The 23,776-nt window shown below is 40.0% G+C and overlaps 1 protein-coding gene across 4 annotated transcripts in view; it reads left to right on the forward strand.

The window, feature by feature from the left end:
* The first annotated feature begins 2,169 nt into the window (after positions 1-2,169).
* PPP1R21 (protein phosphatase 1 regulatory subunit 21) overlaps positions 2,170-23,776 on the forward strand; it is a 33,573-nt gene continuing 11,966 nt past the window's right edge. For all 4 annotated transcript variants that reach the window (XR_002466332.3, XR_002466333.3, XM_021540185.3 and 1 more), the window contains exons 1-16: positions 2,170-2,315; positions 4,951-5,019; positions 5,392-5,538; positions 7,375-7,476; positions 8,152-8,316; positions 8,417-8,475; positions 10,830-10,924; positions 13,155-13,207; positions 15,172-15,321; positions 18,360-18,461; positions 18,537-18,625; positions 19,527-19,663; positions 20,232-20,324; positions 21,665-21,792; positions 22,159-22,311; positions 23,064-23,156. Coding sequence is in view for 2 of the 4 variants with exons in the window: in XM_021540185.3 (XP_021395860.2) it covers positions 2,259-2,315; positions 4,951-5,019; positions 5,392-5,538; positions 7,375-7,476; positions 8,152-8,316; positions 8,417-8,475; positions 10,830-10,924; positions 13,155-13,207; positions 15,172-15,321; positions 18,360-18,461; positions 18,537-18,625; positions 19,527-19,663; positions 20,232-20,324; positions 21,665-21,792; positions 22,159-22,311; positions 23,064-23,156 (1,692 nt within the window). In the remaining 2 variants the exon portion in view is untranslated. The remainder of the gene's footprint in view (positions 2,316-4,950; positions 5,020-5,391; positions 5,539-7,374; positions 7,477-8,151; positions 8,317-8,416; positions 8,476-10,829; positions 10,925-13,154; positions 13,208-15,171; positions 15,322-18,359; positions 18,462-18,536; positions 18,626-19,526; positions 19,664-20,231; positions 20,325-21,664; positions 21,793-22,158; positions 22,312-23,063; positions 23,157-23,776) is intronic.

Here is a 23,776-nt window from a genome sequence, read left to right on the forward strand (position 1 = left end):
CAAAGACAAAAGGAGGTAATGAAACGAGCAGTACCCACTACTGAGGAACAGCTCTGAAGGCACTGTGCTGAAATCAAGTGGAAAAAAATGATACCATGGAAACTGAACAAAAATAATAATTTGCTGCTACATCTCTGTCCTAGACCAGGAAGGCCTTAACCTGCAAATCACCAGATGCTCAGCATGTACTGGTGAAGTTTCACCACATTTTTGCCTTATTGCTCTTTTCCTTACACATCTGTTTCCAGTCATGTTCAGAAACAAAATTCTGCATTGGCTGAGTGCCTGGTAGGACCAAATACACCTTTTATGATGTTTTCAGTTTCTGCTTGAACTGTGCTGATGGTAAATACACATTCAAATGTTTGGCCAGTCTGAGGATAAAGAAGCAAATAGGAGATTAAATAGCAGAGCCTCAGCATTCTCCAAAGAATAGCTGAATGCTGGAGAAGCTCAAAGGTGACTCTGAAATAGAAACCTACATATTGGAGAGAAGAGAGCAGAGAAGAGCCCTCCAGGACAACACTGGGTGCAGAAAGCCAGAATTACAAATTCACAGAGTTGTTAAGGTTGGAAGGGATCTCAGGAAATCCTCCATTCCAGCCCCTCTGCCCGGGCAGGGTCACCTGGAGCAGTGGCACAGGAGCATGTCCAGGTGGGCTCTGAATGTCTCCAGGGAGGGAGACTCCACGGCCACCCTGAGCAGCTGTGCCAGTGCTCTGCCACCCTCAGTGTAAAGAAATTCTTCCTCATGCTGAGGTAGAACTTCTTGTGTTTCAGTTTACAAACACTGCTCCTCGTCCTGTCGCTGGGCACCACTGAAACGAGCCTGGCACTGTCCCCTTGGCATTTTGAAATATTTACATGCACTGATGAGATCCACTCTCAGTGATGCCCCAGACTGTGGAATTCCAGTTTCGGCATTGAGAGGGCATTGCACGATCTGGCATCAACCTGTGTTCTTCTTCACTGTGTGAAAAACACCAATCACTTGTTTTTTAAAATTTTAAAAGTTTATTAGTAACAAAATAGTTATAAAAATTCTAATAAAATTAGAGTAATAAAAATCTGGACAAAATGAGTATTAGGACACTACGAGACAATAAAAAGATAAAAATTACGGACATCCGGATGTTTCTGGGCACTGAGCTGCTGATAACATGCCTTGTGGACAAAGGAATAACCTTAAAAGCAATAGCCTATTGCATATTCATATATCTCATACATGATGAATAAATTCCTTGCAAATTAAGATGTTTTCTGGTTTTTGTCAACTTCTTCCCCTTAATCCTGGTGGTTCCATAAAGACGGAGAGAAGGTGGAAGAATGTTTGTCTTTTCCGATAAGGTGGCAGAAGCTCTTTAGTTTTCCTGTTGTTGTTATCTCTGTGCGAAGTTTCTTGATTATCTTATCCCTTTTCTTGAGCTAGTAAAAAAATATCTTACATCGCAGAGTTTCTATTTTAACATTATGTCGTCACCTAAAACTATATTTAACACACTACTTAAAAAGGATTAATACAGTATTACAGAATAACCCTCCATAATACATATAGCAGTCGATTTAACATTTGCGAAGAGCCAATCATAAAACAGGCATTTCCCACTGCTGGGTGTCGTGGATGCGCTCAGTGTCCTCAGTGAGGGCTGGAGGCTGCCGGGAGAGCCGGCGCCGGCACTGGCACCCCCGGGAGCTGCGGGAAGTGGCGGAGCCGCCTTTGTTTCACCGGCGCCCCCACGGGCCCGCAGGTGCCCGCGCCTGCCTCAGTTTCCCTGCGTGCCGCGAGTCCCGGGGCTCCCTCTGCCGACAGCGCTGCCCGCGGGGCCGCGGGGGCACGGCGCCCAGGCAGCGATGGCGCCGGGGCGCCGGAGCATCGCTTGCCGCCTCCTCCATCGCGATTGTCGCGATACGACCCCACAGCCCCGCTCGCGGGCGAAGGTTTTTGGGCGGGGTGGCGCCCCGTAGCCCGCGCGCGGCCCCGCTGCCGTTGCCGTGGCAACGGGCGGCGGCGCCTCGCCGCTGTCACGTGATTTGGCCCGCCGCCACGCCCCCTCCCGCCGCCATCTTGGAAGTGGCGTCAAGATGGTGGCGCCGGCGGTTTAAAGCTCCGCCCCCGACGTCCGCGCACGGCGCGGTTACGTTATCGCGCTCCCGCCGCCCTGAACCCGGAAGTGCGTCTTGCCATTCGCGGGCGTGCGGGGCCGGCGGGAGCGCCCGAGTCCAGCCGAGTCCGGCCCGGCCGAGGCGGCGGGGCGGAGATGGCGGCGGCGGAGCTGCAGGGGAAGTACCAGAAGCTGGCCCAGGAATACTCCAAGGTACCGGGCAGCAGCGCCGCTTGCCGCGGGCCCGCGTCCCGGCGCCGCTCGGGGCTGCAGCGCTGCGTTCCGCGGAGCGCCGGGGCCTGGCGTGGCCGCGCCGGGGCGAGGGGGGCAGCGCGGGGTTTGCAGTGCCGAGGGGGCGCGGCAGAGCGGCCCCGTGTGCGGGACACTTGGCGTGCCCGCAGCGGGCTGGCCGTGCCGGGCAGTGACACCGGGCTGTTTGCGCCCCGCTTGCCGGGCGGGCGCGGACGGGGCTGTATCCGCTGGCGGTGGGCTTTCGCCGCGCTGTGCCGCGCTGTGCCGCGCTGTGCGATGCGGCCGTGCGGATCGGCCCTGCGAGCGCGCTCCGGCCGCGGCGCGGCAGCTCGGCGCGTCAGCCGCGCTTGCAGCGCCTTGGAAGCGAGCAGGACACTTGCTTCCACCTTTGCCTCCTGTCTGGCCCCCTGCTTCTGCCCTAGCTGACTTTGCATCCTGTTTCTGCTGCTGCTTGACACAGGCTCTGCAAAGATGCCCATAGTGGAGAATGCCTTTCCTTTCCAAGGTGCCTGAGATGACTTCTAAAATAGTGGAGCCTTGCTTAGTACAGAGCCCTTCGTTCTTTCTTCCTCAGCAAAAGGAAGAAGAGACTCTTGGTCTTGAGTGGCACAGTCCTTCAGCAGCCTTGGGGAAGGCAGGCAGCACTTTGGTTTTGTGCAGCCCCACGTCAGCACCTGACACAAAGCACTTGTTTGTATTTGACAGTCCTCCCAGCTTACAGAACCATGTCTTTAAATACTCTTCTCCTTGGAACTGTTATAAAAACACCATGTGTAGCATTCAAATAGTTTGCAGATAGATATCCTTTTAATGCTTCCACAAGATAGTTTTAAGAACATTTAATTTACTTTGCAGCTTTGTAGGTCACAGAATTCACGTGTCTTGTTTTATACAGAGGCTCTGTTATTCATTGGAGATCAGTAGTGGCTGAGGATGAGATAATGAAGGGATTTTGGTGCTTGTTTCCTGACTGAGCATTGGAAATGTGGACTTCTGACTTAGCTTCCAAACGTTCCAGCTGCTGGATTCTTTCTTTTAATATCATGGTGTCCAGAAGCTTTCTTTGAGCTTCATCATGCATTTCTCAGCCTGTGGCATTTCCATTCTCCTTTGCTGGAGCTATTTTTTTCATCTCATCCCATTTCTTGTGCAGTGCAGCTCATTGTGGGACTCCCCTTTGCAGAATCCTCTTCTCTTTGTTGTTGGCTTCTTGTTGTGTGCAGGTGGAAATGGAGAGTAGCCCTGGAGTAGCCTGCTCACTTAATGGTGCTCTGAAATCCACAGAGAGGTGGACAAGAGTTTGACAGATTCAAACAGTGCTAGCGGAAGTCCCTGTCCTCTTGATTCACAGACCAATCCAGAAGAAGGATGAGGAGAAGAAGAGACTCTGAAAACACACAAGTTCCAAGATTTCTCATGAAGGAATAGTCAAAGCAGCTTGTGGCAGCCTGTGTGGGTCACACTTCAGCTGGGTTCTGTGGGTGCAGCAGGACTGAGCTGCTTCATTCTCTGCACCTGACATGTTCCTGCAGTGGCACAAGGACAGGTGTGGGAAACTACTGCACTGCTCCTTCTTGCTAGGGAAGCCCTGTGCTTGGAAGTTTTTCTGTGGTGCACTGGGAAGTTTCTTGTCTTGCCTTTGTGATGCCTGAGCAGCATGGTGGGAATACTGCAGGGGAAACAGCTGTGCTTAGCAGTGACTTCTGACCTTTCAAATACACTCAGTCATGACTGAAACAATGAGCCTCTGCTGTTTTACACTGAATCTTGCCTTTTATGCACCTGCCCAATACCTCTACAAACCCTTTTAATTTATATTTGCAACAGCTGGACTCACACATGTCAAATGAATACAAACTGCCTTTGAAGAAGCCAGGATTCAAGCAATTTTCAAGGAATGGGAAGATAGAACTGTCTGTATCCTCATTGCTGCAGGGTAGAGGTACTCTGAAGTGACTGGGAAATAGATTTCTTAAGTATCACTTTTCACTGCAGTGATTTTAGTTCAGATTTTGGTACTGTATAAGTAAGGCCTAGAGGGCATTTCCTTTTATGCTTTTTATGCCTTTTTTGTGTCAGTCTGTTCCCTCTGGATCATCTGCTGCCACTGGTAATAAGTAATTTTGTATTAAATTCCTCTTGAATAGATACAGATTTTGACTTTGTGAGTCCTGCTTATGATCCAGAACTGGTAATGAATAGTTTTGGGAAGAAGAGGGAAGAGACAGAAATAGCCATGAATATGACCAAGAACTTCACTAGTCAAGGAAGAGGCTGCAGCTTTTCCGTATTTGTTCCTAGTTCTTCAAATCTTAACTATATTTAAGTAACTGGTCTTTAAGGGTATTAAGAATTCTGTTCTCTTTGACCAAAATGTTCCAGTGATAAAGTTACTTCTTGTTCCTTGGCAAGTCAGGATATGAATTGGATGCTTTTTTCAACTTGATACCACTGCTATCTCCCTGAAGAGAATACTTGGAAAAGCATTCACACTTGGCACTCTCCTGAGAGAATGTGGTGCTCTCTGCACTTTCTCATGAATGGCTTTTATTCATTCTGTTGTCTTGCATAGTTACTGGCATCTCTTGTTTTTCAGCTTCGTGCTCAGAACCAAGTCCTGAAAAAAGGAGTTGTAGATGAGCAAGCAAACTCTGCCTCATTGAAGGTAATCTCTAAAAACTGCTCATGTCAGGTGCACTCACCTGTGACACAATAAGTGTATTGGGGTACTTTTTACTAAAAAGTATTGTCAATTAAAAAAATGAAGGGGAAACTTGATTTTAGTAAAAGAATTTCAATTTTGCAGTTGGCCTGTTGTTCTCTGTAAGTGCCTAGTTTGTAAAAGTTGATTCTTGATGATTATAGAATTAAATAGCTATTTGAGTCTTATCTGTGGTCAGCTCAAGGAAGTGAAATATAATTTTTAGTTTCTGTCTCTTCAGTGTTTAGGAAGTGAAGCAGTTTTCTAATTTTTTCTGGTTTTTAATGGGTGAAAAATAAATGTGAAAATTTAAAAATTATTTTTTTTGTCATTCAGGAACAACTGAAGATGAAGGATCAGTCACTGAGGAAACTGCAACAAGAAATGGACAGCTTGACCTTTCGAAATCAGCAGCTTGCCAAGCGGGTGGAGCTACTTCAAGATGAACTTGCATTAAGTGAAGCTCGGGGCAAAAAGAACAAGGTGTGTGCTGAAGGCACAAAAGACTAGCTTAGCAGATTTCTGTTCCTCACCTGTCAAAGCCTTATCCTGATCTTTAGCAGTAGGTATTTTGTGTCAAGGGTTGAGCTGAATGTTCTTGTCAGAATTTGTTATTTTACTTGATGTTAGTGAAAATACCCATAAAACAGCTATTCATATATATATATATATATATATATATATATATATAAAATACATGCTGTGTAGTTCTCTACTCTTCTAGTCTGTCAGCTGACTGATGCTGAAATGCTGTCTTCTTTTATGGATATTTGTTAAGCATTCAGCTAACTGGGTAATACTTTGTATCTCTGTGATTGGTCAGCTGCTGTGCAGAAAGCTGATGACTCCTCATTTCCCATCCCCACCTCTTTGCTTTGTAATTTTGATGTTGGTAGTTAGCTCTTCAGCCTGTCATCATACCTTTTCTATGTGAATCTTGTCAAATGCTTTGAAATCTAAATTTTTAGCTTGTATTCTTATGTTATTTCAAAATGACAGAATTATTTCAACACTGATCTTTTTCTGCCAGAATGCTTGCTGATTAAACCTAGTGATGTCATATTCTAAGACCAACTATGCCTTCTGTAGGTAGCATCACAATTCCAGGGATGGTGTGCTTGGACTTCAGTAATCCTCAGGCTACTTTCCTCTCTTGCTACTATCTCTCACTACTTTCCTCATGAGGAAACCCCTCTTAATTACTGCTGTGTTTTCTTTTTGGTGCTGTCTTTTCTCAATGTGCTGTAGTTATCAAGACTGGCCTTAAAGAAATCATTCAATTGATTAGTAATATGATAATCTTCCTTACTTTTCCCCTAAACTCTTGCCCATTTTTCTGCTGTCCAATTCCTTGACAAGCATAGTGCTTCTGAATACATTATTCATGCACCACAATAGATTGTTCTTTCAAATGCAGTTTGACCCTTCTGTTATTTTATTTCAAATTGTGTAACTACTGTTTTGCTAGCTGTGTTTCCAAATTTTGAAGGACAACAGCCTGTCGTTAGTAGCTTTGCAAACAATTTCCACTGAGTTTCTTTCCCATTCATCTGTCAAAATGCATTGTTTTGGTTCTCTGATCTGTGTTAGAGTGCAGTTCTTTTAGAAGGAGCAGAACATGTGCCCATATTTCAGGTGGAGTTCACAGGCTGGCATCAAATAAAGAGGTGACTTATCTGCCCTACATATCCCAAGTGCTTGAAGTTTCGTGTTGAGTTTGCTGAAGAAATGTTTGCATTTAGTGTGGTGTGTGGGATTCACTGGTGGTCTGTGTCCTTTGGATTAAAAGAGTGGAAAATGAGGAAACAGGCAGAGGGGTATGTGTGGTTGATGGGCAGTGAAGACCCTGTGGTTTCCTTGGCACCTTGTGCTGCAGCCTGGCTTATACCTGGGCCTTTGCTGGGCACAGATGTGCTTTACACCAAACCAGCTGGGCCTGGGAATGGAGCAGTTTGGATTACTGACTGCATGGGATCAGGGCATGGAGGGGTTTGGATTACTGACTGCATGGGCTCATGCAGGATTCCAGTGAATTCAGATGGGTGCTGCCTATCCAAGTGATTGATTCCCTGTGAGTGTGAATGGGAGCCCTGAGTGGAGGCTTTCCCAGGGCAGTGTTGTACCACTGTAGGGTCACAGGGGTGTGAAGGAAAGTGTGCTGCCTTGAGGCTGGTGCTGTGTGCAATATTCACACCTTTTGATGTGTCAGTCAGTGTCAGCAGGACATCCTGCTGGTGTGCCCCTTCTGGGAGTTACCTGTGGGAGCTGTTCTCACAAACCTGGCACTTGGAGATAATGAGTGCATTTTGTCTCTTTTAGAAAAGTGTAGAATCTTCATCTCAGCTGAGTCAAGAACAGAAAAGTGTCTTCAATGAAGATCTTCAGAAGAAAATAGAAGAAAATGAACGACTGCATATACTTGTGAGTGAAACTTTGTTTTGCCCTTATTTTGGGGTCAGAGAACTGGTGATACAAAGATATGGAAAGTAAAGTGGTCTGTGAAAACTGGTGGGTTTAGAAGCTTAGTTGTATGCAGAGCAGTAGATTCGATTGTTTATAAAGATGTTCACTAGGCAAATAAAGTATTTTGACTTTGGATTCTTAAACAGTGTGTGGAATCACATAATAAGTGTTTTCTCATTTAGGCTTTTAACTTTTGGTGACAGCTACCCTACTGAAAATAGCATGGAACTGAAAGGAAATTTCTTACTAGTTCATTAACTGTTTCAGAATTGCTTTAAAGTTTCAAATATTTTCTGCAAGTTTCCATAATTAAATCAGGAATTACTTCACCAAAGTGGAATGTATTTCACTTTAGAAAACTTGAGCAAAATCTTTTGGCCCAAGTTCAGTTTTTCATGTGTTTGCTATTAGTCAGCAATTTATTTAAAGAACTCTTAGCACTACAAAACTTTTTTTTATTAAAGTGATTTGTTCCTAGGTCTTTTCTTTGTAAATAAAATAAAATTTCTATTTGTCTGAGAACTAGTAATTGCTGTTAACCTGATCTGCCTAATGAAATTGGAGTAACTTAAAGGACTGGATTCAATAGTAAAATGAAGCTTTTTTTTAAGAGCTTTGTTTTCCTTCCTGTAGTTCTTTGAAGCAGATGAGCAGCACAAACGTTTGGAAGCAGAGCTGAGGAGTAGACTGGAGGTTTTGGAAACAGATGCTGCCCAGCACCAAGCTGTGGTGGACAGCTTAACAAAGAAATACACGGAGACCATAGAAAAGCTGCAGAATGATAAAGCCAAACTAGAAGTAAGGAGTTTTTCCTCTTGCTTGCAAGTTTGTAAAGTTTTGAAATGCAATGTCTTGCTGTGTCAGCACTTACATTGTGAGATTATCTTCTTGCATAAAGATCAAGTCTCAGACACTAGAAAGAGAAGCTAAGGACTGTAGGCTTCGAACTGAAGAATGGTAAGTGTCTTTATTTCATTGATGTAAAGAAATAATTGCTGTGAAACATTAACTGGATTTTTTTTAACAATAATACTTTTTACAAAAGGGGTTTTATTAAAAGACTCTGGTAAAACTCATATTATTATGAAGATAAATGTGAGCAGTGCAGGTCAAGCCCCCTTTTCCTTTGCTATGTATGGGACTAGACAATGCCACAATTTCTGCTTTCAGTAAGAGCACTTCTGTCTCCAAGCTTTTTCAATAGCAGTAATGTTGATGAAAGTTTGAAGAATTTATTTGTAATGCAAAACCATAGAAAGGAAAAAATGGTATGAAACAAAGATATGTGAGTTTGTAAAAACTGCTTCTAAGAAAAAAAGTTTGAGTAACATATGCTGAGAGAACTGACTGAAAAGAGTTTCAAAATTCCCTCTCCACTGCAAAAGCTTCTTGAACAATTGTTCTTGCTTCAGGTATAATGTTCTCAGCTAGAATATTTGAAAGTTTTTATTGGAGAATTATATTGTTCGTTTTGGATTATTTTCATTGTCTTGAAGACAAGTTGTAGAAGTTGAGGACTGTGGCCCAAATCAAATTAGGGTGCATTTCTCTGAAGTTCATTAAGCTGCATTTTTTTAGAAGATGTGTGCAGTGTAGATCTTTAATGTGATGGATAAGATGTATAGTAAATGATCAGATGCAGAGTTCTTCTTTCACATGGTAGCCCTCAAGTGTGTATTCTAATTATGTTGAAAGATGTGAAGATACTTGAATCCAATAACTCCACTAATACAAATCAGGCTTTCACTAAAAATGACTTGCAGAAGAGGAGGAAAGCTGTGTTTGGCTGTGATTTGCTTTTTTTGAGGTGTTTGTAAAACTGTAGTTTTAATCTGCTACTAGTCAGTTCAGGCTTTGTCTATCATGTTCTATGGTGACTGGATAATTGATGTAATTATAAGAAGTTGTCCCTACTATTTTAAATTATACTGTATTGAGTTTTTAAAAGTAATGAAGCCTGACACTTAATTTTAAACATTGAAATCACTGTGTTGAACACGTGGCAGGATGTGTCTCTGAGAATACTGCCCTTCTGTTCTCTCTGCCTTGTCAGGGGGAGGGATTCATTTGCCTCTGACACCCACACATTACTCAGAAAAGCCAGAGGATATGGGACCTGACAGCCTGCATACTTTGAAAATTAAAGGGCAGAATGTAAGGCAAAACATGTCAAACCACTTGTTTGTCATTCCTGTAAGTCTGAAAAGGAAATACCAGTACATTTTCAGTTTGTCTTGGAGTTCATTTTCTGTCATTCTCAGTGATACTGCAGTATCTGCTGTAGAGTTTCTATGCAATTTTGGAGCTCGTCTCCTAGAAAAATATTTGTTAATGTGCATGAGCTATCTATTGGCCAGTTTCTTCAGATCCTCCTTGTCTATTTTGGATTATTTTTCTTCGTTAGAGTTGATAAGTTTCTATGTATCAAATATTGTAAGAAAGGAAAAAAACCTGTCACTGACACCTTCCCCCCACCGTCCGCTATATGTGCAGGAGTTCTAGATGTCAAATGAAATGGGAAGCAAAACAGTGAAGAATCTGGGTGCCTAAGTTGGGTGAGGTGTGGAATTTAGTCTGAATCAATAATGGAGTATTCTTTGTAGATATATGTATATAATGTTGGAATATATTACTGTTTGCTTCAACAATCTATTCTCATTATATAAGTAATCTTAATTACTTAGGTTCACATGTACATACACAGTCAAATGCAAGTGAAGAAAATTTAGAGAAAAATCACTTGAGAATGCGTCAGAAACATAATTGTCAAGTCTGTCAGAACAGGCAGTATCATAGCAGTGTTTAAATATGGGTTTTGAAAAGCCTTTGAGGTGTCTCAAATAGTGATGTGGCATAGTTAATTGAATTATTGACAGCTCATTACTTGCTTATTGGAATACTGCACTGGATGCATAGTAACTAATTTGGAGGCCCCTTTACTTTCCCATCCAAATTCTAGTAGAAAAGGATGCCTTCATATAGCTTATATAATAGTTGCACTATAAGAAAATAAGGTGAATTTTAACTCTGAAGTAAATGGAGCTTCTCAAGAATGGAATTTATGACTTAGAAGTTTATGGTAACTTCCACCGCTTTTGTTAGGGATTAGGATTCAATGTTGTGTTAAATATGAGATAAAGGAGGACAAGTAACTCCCACTGTATTATTTCTATCCAACTTCTGGAAGGAGACAGATAGCTATGCACTCAAGGGTGCCTATAGTGAGATATGGTGTTGGTGATGCAGATGAAATTTAAAGGTTTACATTGTGTGTGTGTGTGTGGTTTTTCGTTTGTCTCTTTGTTATTTAGCCAGCAACAGCTAAAGAATCTTCAAGCAGCTTTGGGCAGTAGACTGGAAGAATCTCTATGCATAATTAATGAAAAAGTACCTTTTAATGACACAAGTACGTATTGCCTTGGCCTGGGTATCTTTTTTGATTTTTTTGGGTATCCATCTGGAAGGAGTATTCCTTAAGAATTAAAATGTGTTAGCTGTAAGAAATGTTGGACATCTGAACAGACACTTGGAGGTAACTGTAGTAAGTATTCTTGATACTTGTCCTGGTCTTCTTTGGTAATTGTAAAATACCAAGTTTTTATATGTATAATGAAAATTGAAACTTTTGAAGGCTTTTGAATGATTTGCCACTTGTCTTGCTTAGTGTTGACAGAATATTGTAAACTATGAAGGAACACTGTCAATTTAATGGCTGCTCCATAAAGATTGGTTACTCATCTCGAAGAGTACTATTTTTGGCAGGTTATATTCAAGAGATGCAGTAAGTTAAGATGGGGGAGAACTGGTGGCTGGAGAGATATTGCATCAATAATGGCCTGCACTTATTACTAGTAGGGAATTTGTCAGGTTGTCTCATTGATCAGAAAACATGCAGAGTAGTTCTTACCTGAAGGCTGTCTTAGACTCATTTGTCCCTTCAGGGGGAAAAAAGCCCTTTGAACCTGGGGATTTTGACCTGAAGCAATGTTTTTGTGCTTCCTTTCCAACTGCTGCTAGATCAGCTGAAGTGCAGAGGATTCCCTGGAGTTAGGAGTGCCCAGCCTTTGCATGGCTTTGGTACAAGCATGGGTTAGTATGAGCTGGGGTAATGCTGTGCACTGTGTGCTTTCCTAAACACAAGGGTGGACAGGCACTGCCTGCGCTCTTCTGGACCTTTCAAGGCCAGGATGACCTGGAATAGTGAAAAAGCTGAAAGTAGTGAAGAAGGAGCAGAGAAGTGAAAACAGGCTTTTGACTTTCTTGTATATTTCATTGGTGGCTTTTTGCATTTTTCATTCAGTTTAAAACCTACTAACAATGTTAGGTTCTCTAAAAGTGATCTGGCAGGTGCTGCAGGGGTGAGTGTTCCAAGCTCTCCACTGGTTTGGCAATCCAGTGAGTCTTGGCTTAGGAACACGAGATCATCATCTTTCAGGAAATGTTGACTCCCATACAGCACATCATACTTAGGTGTTGGTATCCTTTTCACTTCTCTTACGTTGCCTGGCATCTGCTGCCTATTTCTACTTCTCTGGCTTCTTTAGCTTGCTTTTTTTTTTAAGGTGTTTATCATTGTAGCAAGGACTTTGCTAAAATAGTTTATCTGCCCAGTCAGCTGTCATAGCATAATGCCTTTGCTTGTGTAGTAGAGAGCAAATAGAGAGCTTCTCTTTAGTGATAGATCAATGAAAGTTAGATGTTTGTTTGTTGTAGGTTCCAGCTGTCTTCCTGTAGAGGCTGTAGTTGGCTTCAAGTGTAACTAGCAGCTAATTTCAGTCACAAACAAATGACTGCTAAGCATGATTTCCAGAGCAGAAAGTTTTCTGAATCATTTAGTTAGAAGTAGGATTCAATCATTTTGGACAGGGTTATTTTCCTCTAAAAGTAACTACCTCTTTCTATGTGTTAATAGCCAAATGTGAATGACACAAAAGGAACAAGAAAGTGTAAATTTATTTTGTGAGCAAATTTTAAACTAATCTCATTGTTGTTCAAGTGAATTGAGAATGAATGTGAGCCCTTTTAAATCTCTAAGACTTTGTAAGCTGTTCTCTAGGTGCCCCTCTAACTGTGGCTGCTTGTAACTGAATAACCATTCTAGTTACTTCATTACTAGAGAAGAATGCTAAAATACATGAAGAGTACATTTTAGACTAAATTATCAACATATTAAGTGTATACACGAGCTTTAAAAGACATGGAAACCATTCAAAAATATATTAGTCTTACTTGGCCCCTCCTTGGAATGTAATTGAAATTTAAAGATAATCTTGAATTCTTTAAGTGTATTTTCTTTTAAAAGATTTTTTCACTCTTGTTTGTGATGAATATTGTTCTTTGGGCAAGAGGAGTCTACTCTTATCTTTCAAATTCAGGGTCTTCAGATGATTAAATTTGACTTGCAATCTGAGGCAAGTATTGAACTGCTTTCCCTTCCGCTTAATCACAGAAGCCCTTAAGTGAGGATATTTAGGTCTACTTTATTGGAGTAAATTGTTTGTATCTCTTTAGTTAATATTGCTTACATAACCTGTAATATCCCTGCACTGAATTTTCTTTTTTATATCAGTATTTACCAAAAAATGTCTCTCCCCCACCATTTAACAAGTGCGTATAACTCAATTTCTGTCCTGTAGGATCTGCTCGATACAATGCTCTGAATGTACCATTGCACAACAGAAGGAATCAGGTAAGTGCTTCTTGTGGTTTCATGTGACTCTATGCAGCTTTCTACACAGATGTTGAAATAAAACCAGTCATCTTAGTACCTGAAATGGCAGAAGACAGCCTGTCTTACTACTGTCATGATATTCTGAGGGCATTTCTGCCCACAGAGCCTCTGCACTTTTTTCAAGAGTTTGTGTATATCGTTATGTCAAAGAGTCTTATTAAAGTTATATGAAATATTCTTTTATTGGGTCAGCCTTCAGTGAGCTAGAAGTTGGAACATTTAATTTTTAAAGTTGATTAAAACTACAGTTCAGAGGCCTTTTGTTGGAAAAAGGTAGGTTTGGTATCCTAAATTCCTTTTCCCTCAAACTGAGCTTCTTCAGTCACATCACCTGAGCTCAGAGAATGTATGCATTTGTAAACTGCACACTGGTGTGTGCACTAAAATGCTGTGTTAGGTAACAGTACTTGTCACCAGTCACAACCCTTTCAAGTAACAAATCATGTCACTTTGAGATCTCTGCATGGTTCATTTACATTTTGTGGGATACTTCTTGCGGAAGCATTTCTTACTTGCAGCAGAATAACTCTTTTATATTGAAACATTTTTTAGAAAACATTTTCTGTTCACTACCATAATTTAATGAGATTCCTTGTGAATGTTGTGTATTCATTATTCAAAAATGAGCATTGGTTTTCTGTGAATGACTGAATATTTTAAGGGTTTTTACAACAGCAAATCAGAAACCTGTGTGCAGTCAAAATTTTCATATGTTGCTACTACTGAGGATGGACTCTACAGCACTGTGGGGTTTTTCTGTTTCCTTGTATGTCTCAGGTCTTCAAGTTACTGCATTCAGATGCTTTCTTCATTCTTCAGAAGTGCCTATAAAGAGTCCTTTTTCCTAATAATGTCTGCTGTGAGAACAGGTGACCCCTTGTTCAGTTTTGTTATGGAAATAGCCTTAAATTTCAGGTTGCTGCTGCTGAGTTCCAAGAAAAATCTGAATAGCTGCATGGAGACTTTCCTTTACTATTTTTTGCCAGCACTAGTTCAGGCAGCCTCATGTTTCAAGATCTGCAGTCCTGAAAATATTCCAGGACAGATTTTTATGACTGGCTTTGCCAGTGGAGGCAAAATGTTGGTGTATTAGTGCAGGCTGTGGTGTAAAGGACAGGAAAACAGTAATAGTGTCTGTTTCCCTTCCTTGCATGGCTAATTAACATACACAAGATGAGTATAATGACTGCTTTAATTATTTGCCACCATCTCAGATCCGTAATCAAGACTGACCTGATTTAACAGTCCATTGAAGCATTAAGAGTATGTCTCTGAAGTATAAGTTATTCTTGGCTGAAATGTCACTGTAACATTATTCTCTTCCCATAAATCCCAACAGAGAATATTTTTCTTCTCTCTTGAATTTATGTTCCATTCTGGATTAATTTCTTTGATACCTTCCTGCTGTACTAAAGCCTCAGAAGACCCTTACTCAGGGGCAGCAGCTCAGTTCTGTCCAGGAGAGTTAGAATTGAGTGCTCTTGGTTAGAGAAGCAGACACCTTTCATTCTGGGAGAAAACATAATTGTGTTTTACTAATTAAATTGAAGTTTCATTGCAACTTGGTGTTGAGCTGTTGTCAGCAATTAGTCTGTTCTTTGGAAATTTCAGACATGGTTTCTGTGATTTTGCTGACCTCTCAGTGTTTTTGTGGCTTGCAAGTTTGAAAAATGCACAGAGGCAGAGGCAAACCATCACCAATTGTATGGAATGAAAAGATACTTTGTTGTCAAAGAACAACAAAGTGTCCTTCTGAGTGGCATTGTAGTTTATGAATAAAAACTAAGTTAAAAATAATTACTGTTATGTATCTTAGGCTGAAGTAATAACAAGAAAGAAATTGCTGATAATGATTTTTTGTATCCAAACTGGCTTTTTAAAAAGTAGATCCATGTCAAATACAATCATAACTGTCTTTACAGCTGAAACTGCGAGACCTTGCTGGCCAGGCCATGGCTTTTGTCCAAGAACTTGTAACAGCTCTCCTGAACTTCCACACATACACTGAGCAGAAGGTACAGATCTTCCCCATTGATTCTGCAACAGACACAATATCACCCCTGAATCAGAAGGTAAACTTTACACTCTTCAGCTACAAATATATTCAATTAATTAGACTTTAGTGAGTGATCTTAGCAATGGAAACTTGCACCTCCTTTATTGGAATGCTGTGAGTGTGTTCCTGAGAGCCAGCCCCTCCTGCATGAGATATCCTTTCTGCTCCATGAATTCTCTGAATGTGGATGAGGTGTAGCTTTAGAGAATCCTTTTCCCCTGTGCCTCTGCTAGAAGAGAAATATGCTAATCAAATCAAAGCTTTGCTTTTTTTAATTGCTAAATTGAAGTGCATCTGTTGAAAGATGAGCTGACTTGTTTTAAAATAATAATGCACAAATATTGCACTACTGAATAGAGATTGTTTTAGTTAATGCACTGGGGCATAGGAGATGTTGAGACAGAATCTGGTCTTGTGTTTAAAGTGTTTAGCTGTAATATTAAATAAAGGATAAAAGGTAGACTTATGAGGAAGAAAACCTGGACCCTTGTCAAAAAACAACTCTGTAATCTGATTTTGGGCTGCTTGTATGACGATGTTTCCTCTAAGTGTTCTGAAGCTTCAAGTTTGTAAAGCATGTTGAAATTAGTGTGAGAACTCTAACTCATCTCTTTTGACAAAATTCCATGGAAAGACTTTCTGAGAGTATAATCTAGAGCTGTTAAGCTGCATATTTTGATTTTGTTTTCCTATGCTGTGAACTGGAGAAAATAACTGTGCACAAGGATTTGTGTGGGAATGCATGCATGTATGCTTTGGAACAAATTGTGTGAAGATCAGGGTTGACTTCATAGTTTAAGGGGATCTGTGAGTATTTAAGTTGCAGGGAGTATTTTGTGATTCAGTCTCTTAATTTCAGTTTAGTAGTTGCTAGGGCTCAGTCTTAAGGTACTGAGGTGAATTGTGAATTTGCATTGATCAAGTGGCCGCAGTGCATGTGGTGTCAATGTTACCTATCACAAAACTTTCTTGTTCTTTGGAAAACCTCCTAGAATTTATTTTCTGGTAACAAGAATGCTTATAGTGAAGGTGGTTATCCACTAGAGAAGTCCTTTTCTGTTTGCCTTCTCAGTTATTTCTACTGTTGTAGTCAAGAATAGCCTTCTGCAGAGATTCAGCGTAGTTTGAGAACATTTTCTTGCTCCTGCCACCAAATGCACTCAGAATGGCATGTCCTTCTTGTGAAAATTATGTGGTTTAGTAATCTTTAAGATTTTCTGGGGCAGGAGTGGTGTCTCTTTTTTTATATGGCCCAGTGTGGTGACTGCATTTTCAGATCTACTGCAGTTTGCACAAAAGCAATAAAATCAGATTTCCTAGACATCTCAAAGATTTTTTTCCCTCCTAGTTAACATTCTTTATTATTTTTCAGCACAGCTGAAATGGGCAACTTAATCTGAACAATAATTTCATTTTCCTTATAATTGATTATGATTCAGTACTTCAGGCTTTGTTTTCATAATTACATTTCTTGTAGCCTGCCCCATTGTGTATTCATGGCCTCTCTCAATGCATGCTACTTCTCAGGGCTTCTGCTGTGATTTTCCAGCACTGAAGCATCTTTTATTGCTCACTGAAGCTGTAGTTGCTCCTGTATTTTTGATCAATTTATCTATTTGCTTGGCAAGTGTTCTCAGTGTGATATTTTTTTTTTAAATTTTGATTTTAGCTACTCCACCAAGTTGGTCAAACATGTCCCCTTTATATGGTAGAGAAGATGAAACAAGTGTCAGGTAGTGGCTTAGCAGACTTGCACTGATATATTTTTCCCCAACTCCAGGTCTTGTCTGGTGCTTTCAAGCTATTTTCCCCCCCAGACACTCAAAGTAGATGTGGACAATTCCCTGCCAGGTTCAAGTATTCCTTTTCTCTTTAAGGGTTGGATTGCTGGGTTCTTTTGGGTCTACAGCATCATGCTGGATAACTCAAGTCCTCTCTTGCAACGCAAGCCAGGAGCATTCTGCATGTGTTATTTCTTCCTCCTTAGATTTAGGATTTTTTCCTAATTCCATCCAGGTTTGTGCATGCATGGATCAGAGCTTAGCATCTTGCTCTTCTTGTTAACACTGTGTTACCACACTGTAGTAACACAAGGAACAATTGAAATCTCTTGTACTCTGTTTGCCTGGGATCTTTAGCTGCTCTTGTGGTGTAAATAATCAAAGGTGAAGGTATCTTTCTGTGGGTTAAAAAAAAAAAGCCAGGATTGCTTTTGACTACCTGTATTAATTTGTGGAAGAAGCTTGTGATACTGAGGTACCAAAAGGGAAAGTTGATGGTATCGTTAAGTTTGATTTTGTGTGCGAGTACACCTTATGTTCTCAAATCTGCTTTTTTGAAGGCAAAATTAACTGTAGGATTTAATTAAGCAATTTTTAGCAAAGTCAGGCAGGTCCATGAGGCCAAAGTTTCATCATTGCCCAAAGCAGTCATAGTTTTAGAAATAAGAATTCTCCTGTGATCAGTTGAAGCTCCATGCTTTGCATTAGCATAAACATACTTTGACTCGTGTTGAAAACAGGACAGGACACAGAAAAAAAAGACAAAAAGGACACATCTTTTACTCTTTTTGACTTGGGTTTAGTTCTTCAGTACTTTGCACAGCATAGCTTTGCAAATGTTTGTGCTGATGGACAAGGCTGGGAGGCAAACTACTTTTGGGAGGAAGGTGGGATAGTTTATTCTGGTGGCTAAATGGTGCATGGATGTAGCTTTAATTGGATGGAGTTGAGAAAGGAATGCAGGAATGTCTAAAAACTAAAAAGTGAGGGTTTGGTGTGCTTTGCATGGCAGCTGAAATGTGATGGGATGCTGTGGCAAAGCCCTAGGTGTGGTTTTGCCTGGACTTCCAGTGCTTCTCACTTTCCCTTAGGGTGTGTTTTTGGCCTGTAGAAGAGGTTGCTGTACATCACTGGACTGTTGTATCTCATTAGGGACATCTTAGGCATCCTTAAGGGGACAGGGGCTTTGCCACAATGTCCCCTTCAGCTGTGACCTTGGCAGAGTTCACGCCAGCTGTCAGCAAGCACCATTTTAAAGCCTCTCTGTGCTCAGTTCTCACAGTATCTCCATGAAAACGCTTCCTATGTTCGCCCTCTGGAGGAAGGAATGCTGCACTTGTTTGAGAGCATCACGGAGGACACTGTGACAGTCCTGGTAAGATTTCTTCCTTTTAGCATCCAAAAGGTTTTTACAGAGCAAAAACACTTACCTGTTGTTTTTTCCTTACAGGAAACAACTGTGAAATTGAAGGCCTTCTCAGAACATTTAGCTTCCTACTTAGGCTTTTTAAGAAAGATTCTTCCTTATCAGTTAAAAAGGTATCTTCATTTGATAGATCAAATTTAAAGGCACTGTGTCAGGCATGCAGCACTGTCAGGCCCTACAACACAAATATTAAGTCAAACTTTAAAATACTCTGGCCTCTGTCTTAAAAAGCTGAACTTTTTTTTTGGTTTGTTTTTTTGTTGGTTTGTTTTGGTTTTTTTTTTTTTTGCATGCTGTTTTCTAAACCTTGAGATTAGACACGGCTTTTTTGAGGCATTAAGATTAAAAGCATGTATTTTAAAGCCCCTCCACACACACCCTCCCTCACAGATGAGATTTTATGAATAATGAAGCTTTCATTGATGTTTCTTGTAGCATTGATACAGTAGCATTGAGACTCTTCAGGTGTGATACACTGAAACTCTTAACGCTTTGAGCCTCTCTGAGAGTTGTTCATCAATCAGTAAATGGATCAATGTGGTAAAACTTAGCTAGGTGTACATCCCTTCTGCTGTGAAAATCTTTGTTCCTAGTTGATTGAAGAGAGGTGAATTATAGGTGCAAAGAACTGCTTTAAGAGAGGGTTTGGACTAAGGAAGAAGAAAACCCTTGATTTATGCTTCCTTTATACTTGTTCTCGTGCTCCTTAGGAAGCAAAAGAGAATTTATGTAGTAGAGGGAAAAGTCTTCAAACTTAAATTGCTGCAATCAGTTCCTTGCTGTGAGAGTAAGTCATTCCTAGCTTGTGAGAGAAACACCTAGGAGTGGCCATGCACACAGTAATTTTCATGTATTGCTAAGTTCCTCTGCTGTGTTAGCCTTTCTAAAATCAATTCCTGGTCTGCTGTTGCTTTGGACTGGGGTGGTAGAGAACACTTACGTGCTCTAAACTCGTGAACTTGTTATTTTTAAGACAATTGCTTGCTTTTAAAAAAATAATTCATATATTCCTAGTTTGGAAGAAGAGTGTGAGTCTTCTCTTTGCACAGCTGCTTTAAGAGCTAGAAATATGGAGCTGCACAGAGACATGAAACGGTTGACTGCAGTCTTTGAGAAGCTGCACATGTATGTCAGCCTTCTGGCCTTACCAAGTAAGTGTCAGTTCTGGCTTGGCTGGCTACCCTGGGACTGGTTTTCTGTGGGCTCTTATAGTAGGATTGACAGTGTGCCTTTTGTCGCCTCTTAATTATGAAATGGTTAATAAACTATGTTTTCCTACTAATCATCAGTTGCAGCCCCTCATTTTCATAACGTCATTACAACTCTCATAGTAATAACTGAATAAAATGAGGTAAAGTGTGTGTGTGTGAGCTTCAGATTATTTCAGTCTTCACTCTTTAGAAAGACCTAGGTTGTCTTTCCTACATCTGTGAGCATGTCTTTTGGTATGTGTGGTTTTTGAGACTAACGCAATTGGTATTTATGAAATCTGAATAAAAACTAGGGGACTTGGGAGTCACCTGCCTGCTCTGCCAGAATTTGATATATGTATATTTGATATTGAAGGGGAAATTTAAGTAAATTAATCTATTGTAACTAATACTCCATGCAAATGGTTGTAGTAGGTGAAAATTGAATTATTTTCCAATCTAACTTTTTTCATTCATGGTCAAATCTTAGTGTTGTGATTTTCTCTTCCTTCTTATGTGTTACTCTTAGGTACAAGACCAGAAGGGCTCCTTAGGACAAATTACAACTTTGTGTTTACAAACATTGCTGCAAGTCTTCATGGATTCCATGACATTTTAAAAGGTGAAAGTTGGGAATGTTGTCTTGTTTCAGCTTTGCTGCTTTCTTGTTTAGCGTAGCACACGTGCGCTGTCTCTGTAACAGTGCTGGATGTATCGTATGTGATAAATCTGGTTTGTTTTACTTTTACAAGCTAAGAAACTAAACATGCTAACCACTTGTTTTAGACATTCATGCATGGTTTTCATTCCTCCATTCTTTTTAGCTTTGTTCTTCAGAGTTGCTGGATTATTTAATTGTGGCTCTCCAGATTTTCCTGTGTGGTATCACTTTTACTTTCTGACTTCATTGCTCTCCTGAAACTAGCACACAGAATGGAATGCAATGAAATGTACATATTTCCCCCTGCATATATAGCATTGACCTAGTACGTGCCTTCAAAGTGGAATTTTTCCTTCCTATTTTCAGGGTGTTGACTATTTTTAACATCATTATATAGCCAGAGGTTACAAAAAAGTCTGAGTTTTGTTTTTTGAAACTTAGCTTCTTCTGGAAAATGGTTTACCTTGCTTTTATCAGAACAGCATAGATATGTTATGTTTTCAGTGAAGGGGTATTTGGTTAAAACTCAGAATTTTGAATCTGATGTTCCTACATGTCCTAGAATTTCAGTACCATTTAGCTGATTCTGGGGAAAAAATAATCCATAGAGATGAACTGGATTTTTACTAGTCAGCTGTTTAAACACTAAGCTTTCATAATTTTAAGGAAATTTTTTTTGTTTTCTTAATAGCATGAGTAGTATGGCCCCATTTTGCAGAGTCCTTGTTTTAAAGAAAAAAAAGGAAATATTTAAGGTTGTACTTCACACAAAAGGAGACCTTAATCCAAGAGTTTTATAGCCTAGATAAGTTTAAAATATTTTTTATCTCTTAATATGGTTGCTATACTGTAAGGTCAATCCAACTTATATTTTAAAAGAAATACAGAAAATAGAAGTAGTGAAGAAAACTGTCAGTAGAATTTATTAGCTGTCAACAGATATGCTCCTCTTAATATCTCACACTCCCATACTCCAGAATGTTTGATTTCTGTCTTTCTCAATCCCAACTATTTTTTAACTTCTTAAGATTATTTCAGCTTACAGTTTGTGGTTGTGATGAGCTGGGATTTCTCCATTCTGTAGCAATAGTACTCTTTTTTAAAATAGGTGCATGTTGTTAACTTGTCAATTATTTTTTTTTTTTTACTTAGGCCACATTGAGAATGTTCTTACATGATAAATACTTGATTCTTTTTAAATTTTGGTGTTGTTGATATATTTAGGCCAAGATGCTTTTGTGAGTGACTTTCAAAAAGTTTTTTATTCTTAATTTGGCATAAATGTATTTTTCATTTTCCAGATATTTCCAAGCACTATAGTCAGAAAGCTGCTTTAGAACAAGAAGTTCCAACTGCCACACAGAAACTCATAACTACAAATGACTGTATTTTATCCTCTGTTGCTGCTTTAACAAATGGAGCAGGCAAGGTAATGGATGCTTTTGTTTCAAACAATGCCTTAACTTATGCAGATTTTTAAGGAAAAAAATAAACTTAGCTGAATGATTTAGAAAATCTGTGTGTGTCTCTGATACTAATAATCTGTAGGGTCATGTGGATTCTTTAATTATTTTTAGGCTAGGAGTTAAAAATAACAGAGTGATAAAAGTAGAATCTGCGAAGAGGATGCTTTGTGTCAGGAAGGTCTAAGTTACATGGAAGAGCCTGTAGCTTGTTTCAAAGTCTTGTTAAGAAGTCCAGCTTCACTAAATACTTGTCTTTTGAAAGACTAATTTCTCCAATGGCTCCTTCTGGTCAACTTAATTCAAAGAGCCACTTTTTTTGATGTGTCTAGATGGCCTCGTTCTTCAGCAACAATTTGGATCACTTCAGCGCCTCTTTGAGCTACGGCCCTAAGGGAGCAGCAGAGTTCATCAGCCCTCTCTCAGCTGAGTGCATGCTGCAGTACAAGAAGAAGGCAGCTGCTTTTGTGAAGTCCTTGAGGAAGGTTTGTTCAGCCAGCATGCTTGAACAGAGGGAGCATGGTTCTGTTGATGGTTATGCCAAGGAGAACACAAACTAAGGGTTTGGAATGGAAGAGATAACCAAAACCTGTTGTTCAGACAGAGGAAATGAAACCTTCAGTGCAATAATGCTACTGAGAACTTTAGAGTGTAGTTGCCCATATAACTGAGGATATGTGCCAGTTCTGCCATTCCCCATTTCCACTAATTATTTCTGTGCCAAGACTTCAAGGAGAAGAGGGTGGCTGCTTGTGTAAATTTCCTCCTGTATTTACCAGGAATATGGAGTGAATGAAAACATATTCTTGCACTTGCATTCACTGGAAGACATAGGGGAAAAAAAGAAAGGAGGTACCCTGGAGAAAATGTGCTGAACCAAAGGATTGAATGCAGTCAGATCTCCTTATTGCCTTCGTTAAAATTAACAATTAAGTGATGTGCTTAGCAGTTGTTACTAAATCACTTTACTGCAATCTCTGTAAAGAGGACCTTAAGATGCCTTTGATCATTAATTAAAACTCAGAGTTTTCTGAGCACTTTTTAATCAACTGTACCTTTTGGAGCAGTATTTATTGAGAACTCAAACCATTTTTGCCTACTGCCCAGTAAGCACATGGAATGTGGGTTTTTTTTCCCATAAATAAAGTAAGGAAAGTAGTAAGAAAATAAAAGCAGAATACATGTTCTGATCTAGTGTTTGACATGTTTTGAGAGAGTTTTTTTGATTCTTCTGCAGCCTTGTGCAGATTCAGTGCCTTATGAAGAGGCTTTATCCAATCGCAGAGTTCTCCTGAGTTCTACAGAAAGCAGGGAAGGTCTTGCCCAACAGGTATTGCACTAACATGTATGGCAGTGTGTTTTGTAAAGGTAAACTTCTATCAAAGTCTCCACATTTGTCTGTGATCATTTGTAGGTATATATGAATATGCTGAACCTTAAAATTAGAATGTAGATGTCTTGTAGAGATTTGAAAGTAAAACCCTTGTCAGGCTGGATTATCTGCAGGATGCACATGTAGGTAGATACAGGAGCCAGGATTATGCCATTGATATCTTCATTTGGAAATACAAGAAGTCAGGTAATGCAAAATATAGACAGGAATAAAGCATGCTGAAGGATTAATTTTTAATGTTGTGTACTGATTTGAGTCTTTTGGACTATGCAGGAATTATTTGCACTGGCTAAGCATTGATTTTTTTTCTCAGTTAGAGTAATAGATTGGAGTTTCTATCTTCCAGTATACATATATATTTTTTTTTTCCTGGAAGGTGAAGCAGGGTTGGTAACATGGTATTTAAAAGGCCTACACAGTTTGTCTACTGCTTCATATGAATGAGAATAATTAATACTTACACTTCTTTATTAGCTTGTATACTCAGCCTGGGCTTTACTCATTGTTATTGAACAAAGTATTTGAAGCAAATACTTTGATGATTTTTTTTTTTTTGT

Source organism: Lonchura striata, chromosome 3 (genome assembly GCF_046129695.1).
Source record: "Lonchura striata isolate bLonStr1 chromosome 3, bLonStr1.mat, whole genome shotgun sequence".
NCBI classification, from domain to species: domain Eukaryota; kingdom Metazoa; phylum Chordata; class Aves; order Passeriformes; family Estrildidae; genus Lonchura; species Lonchura striata.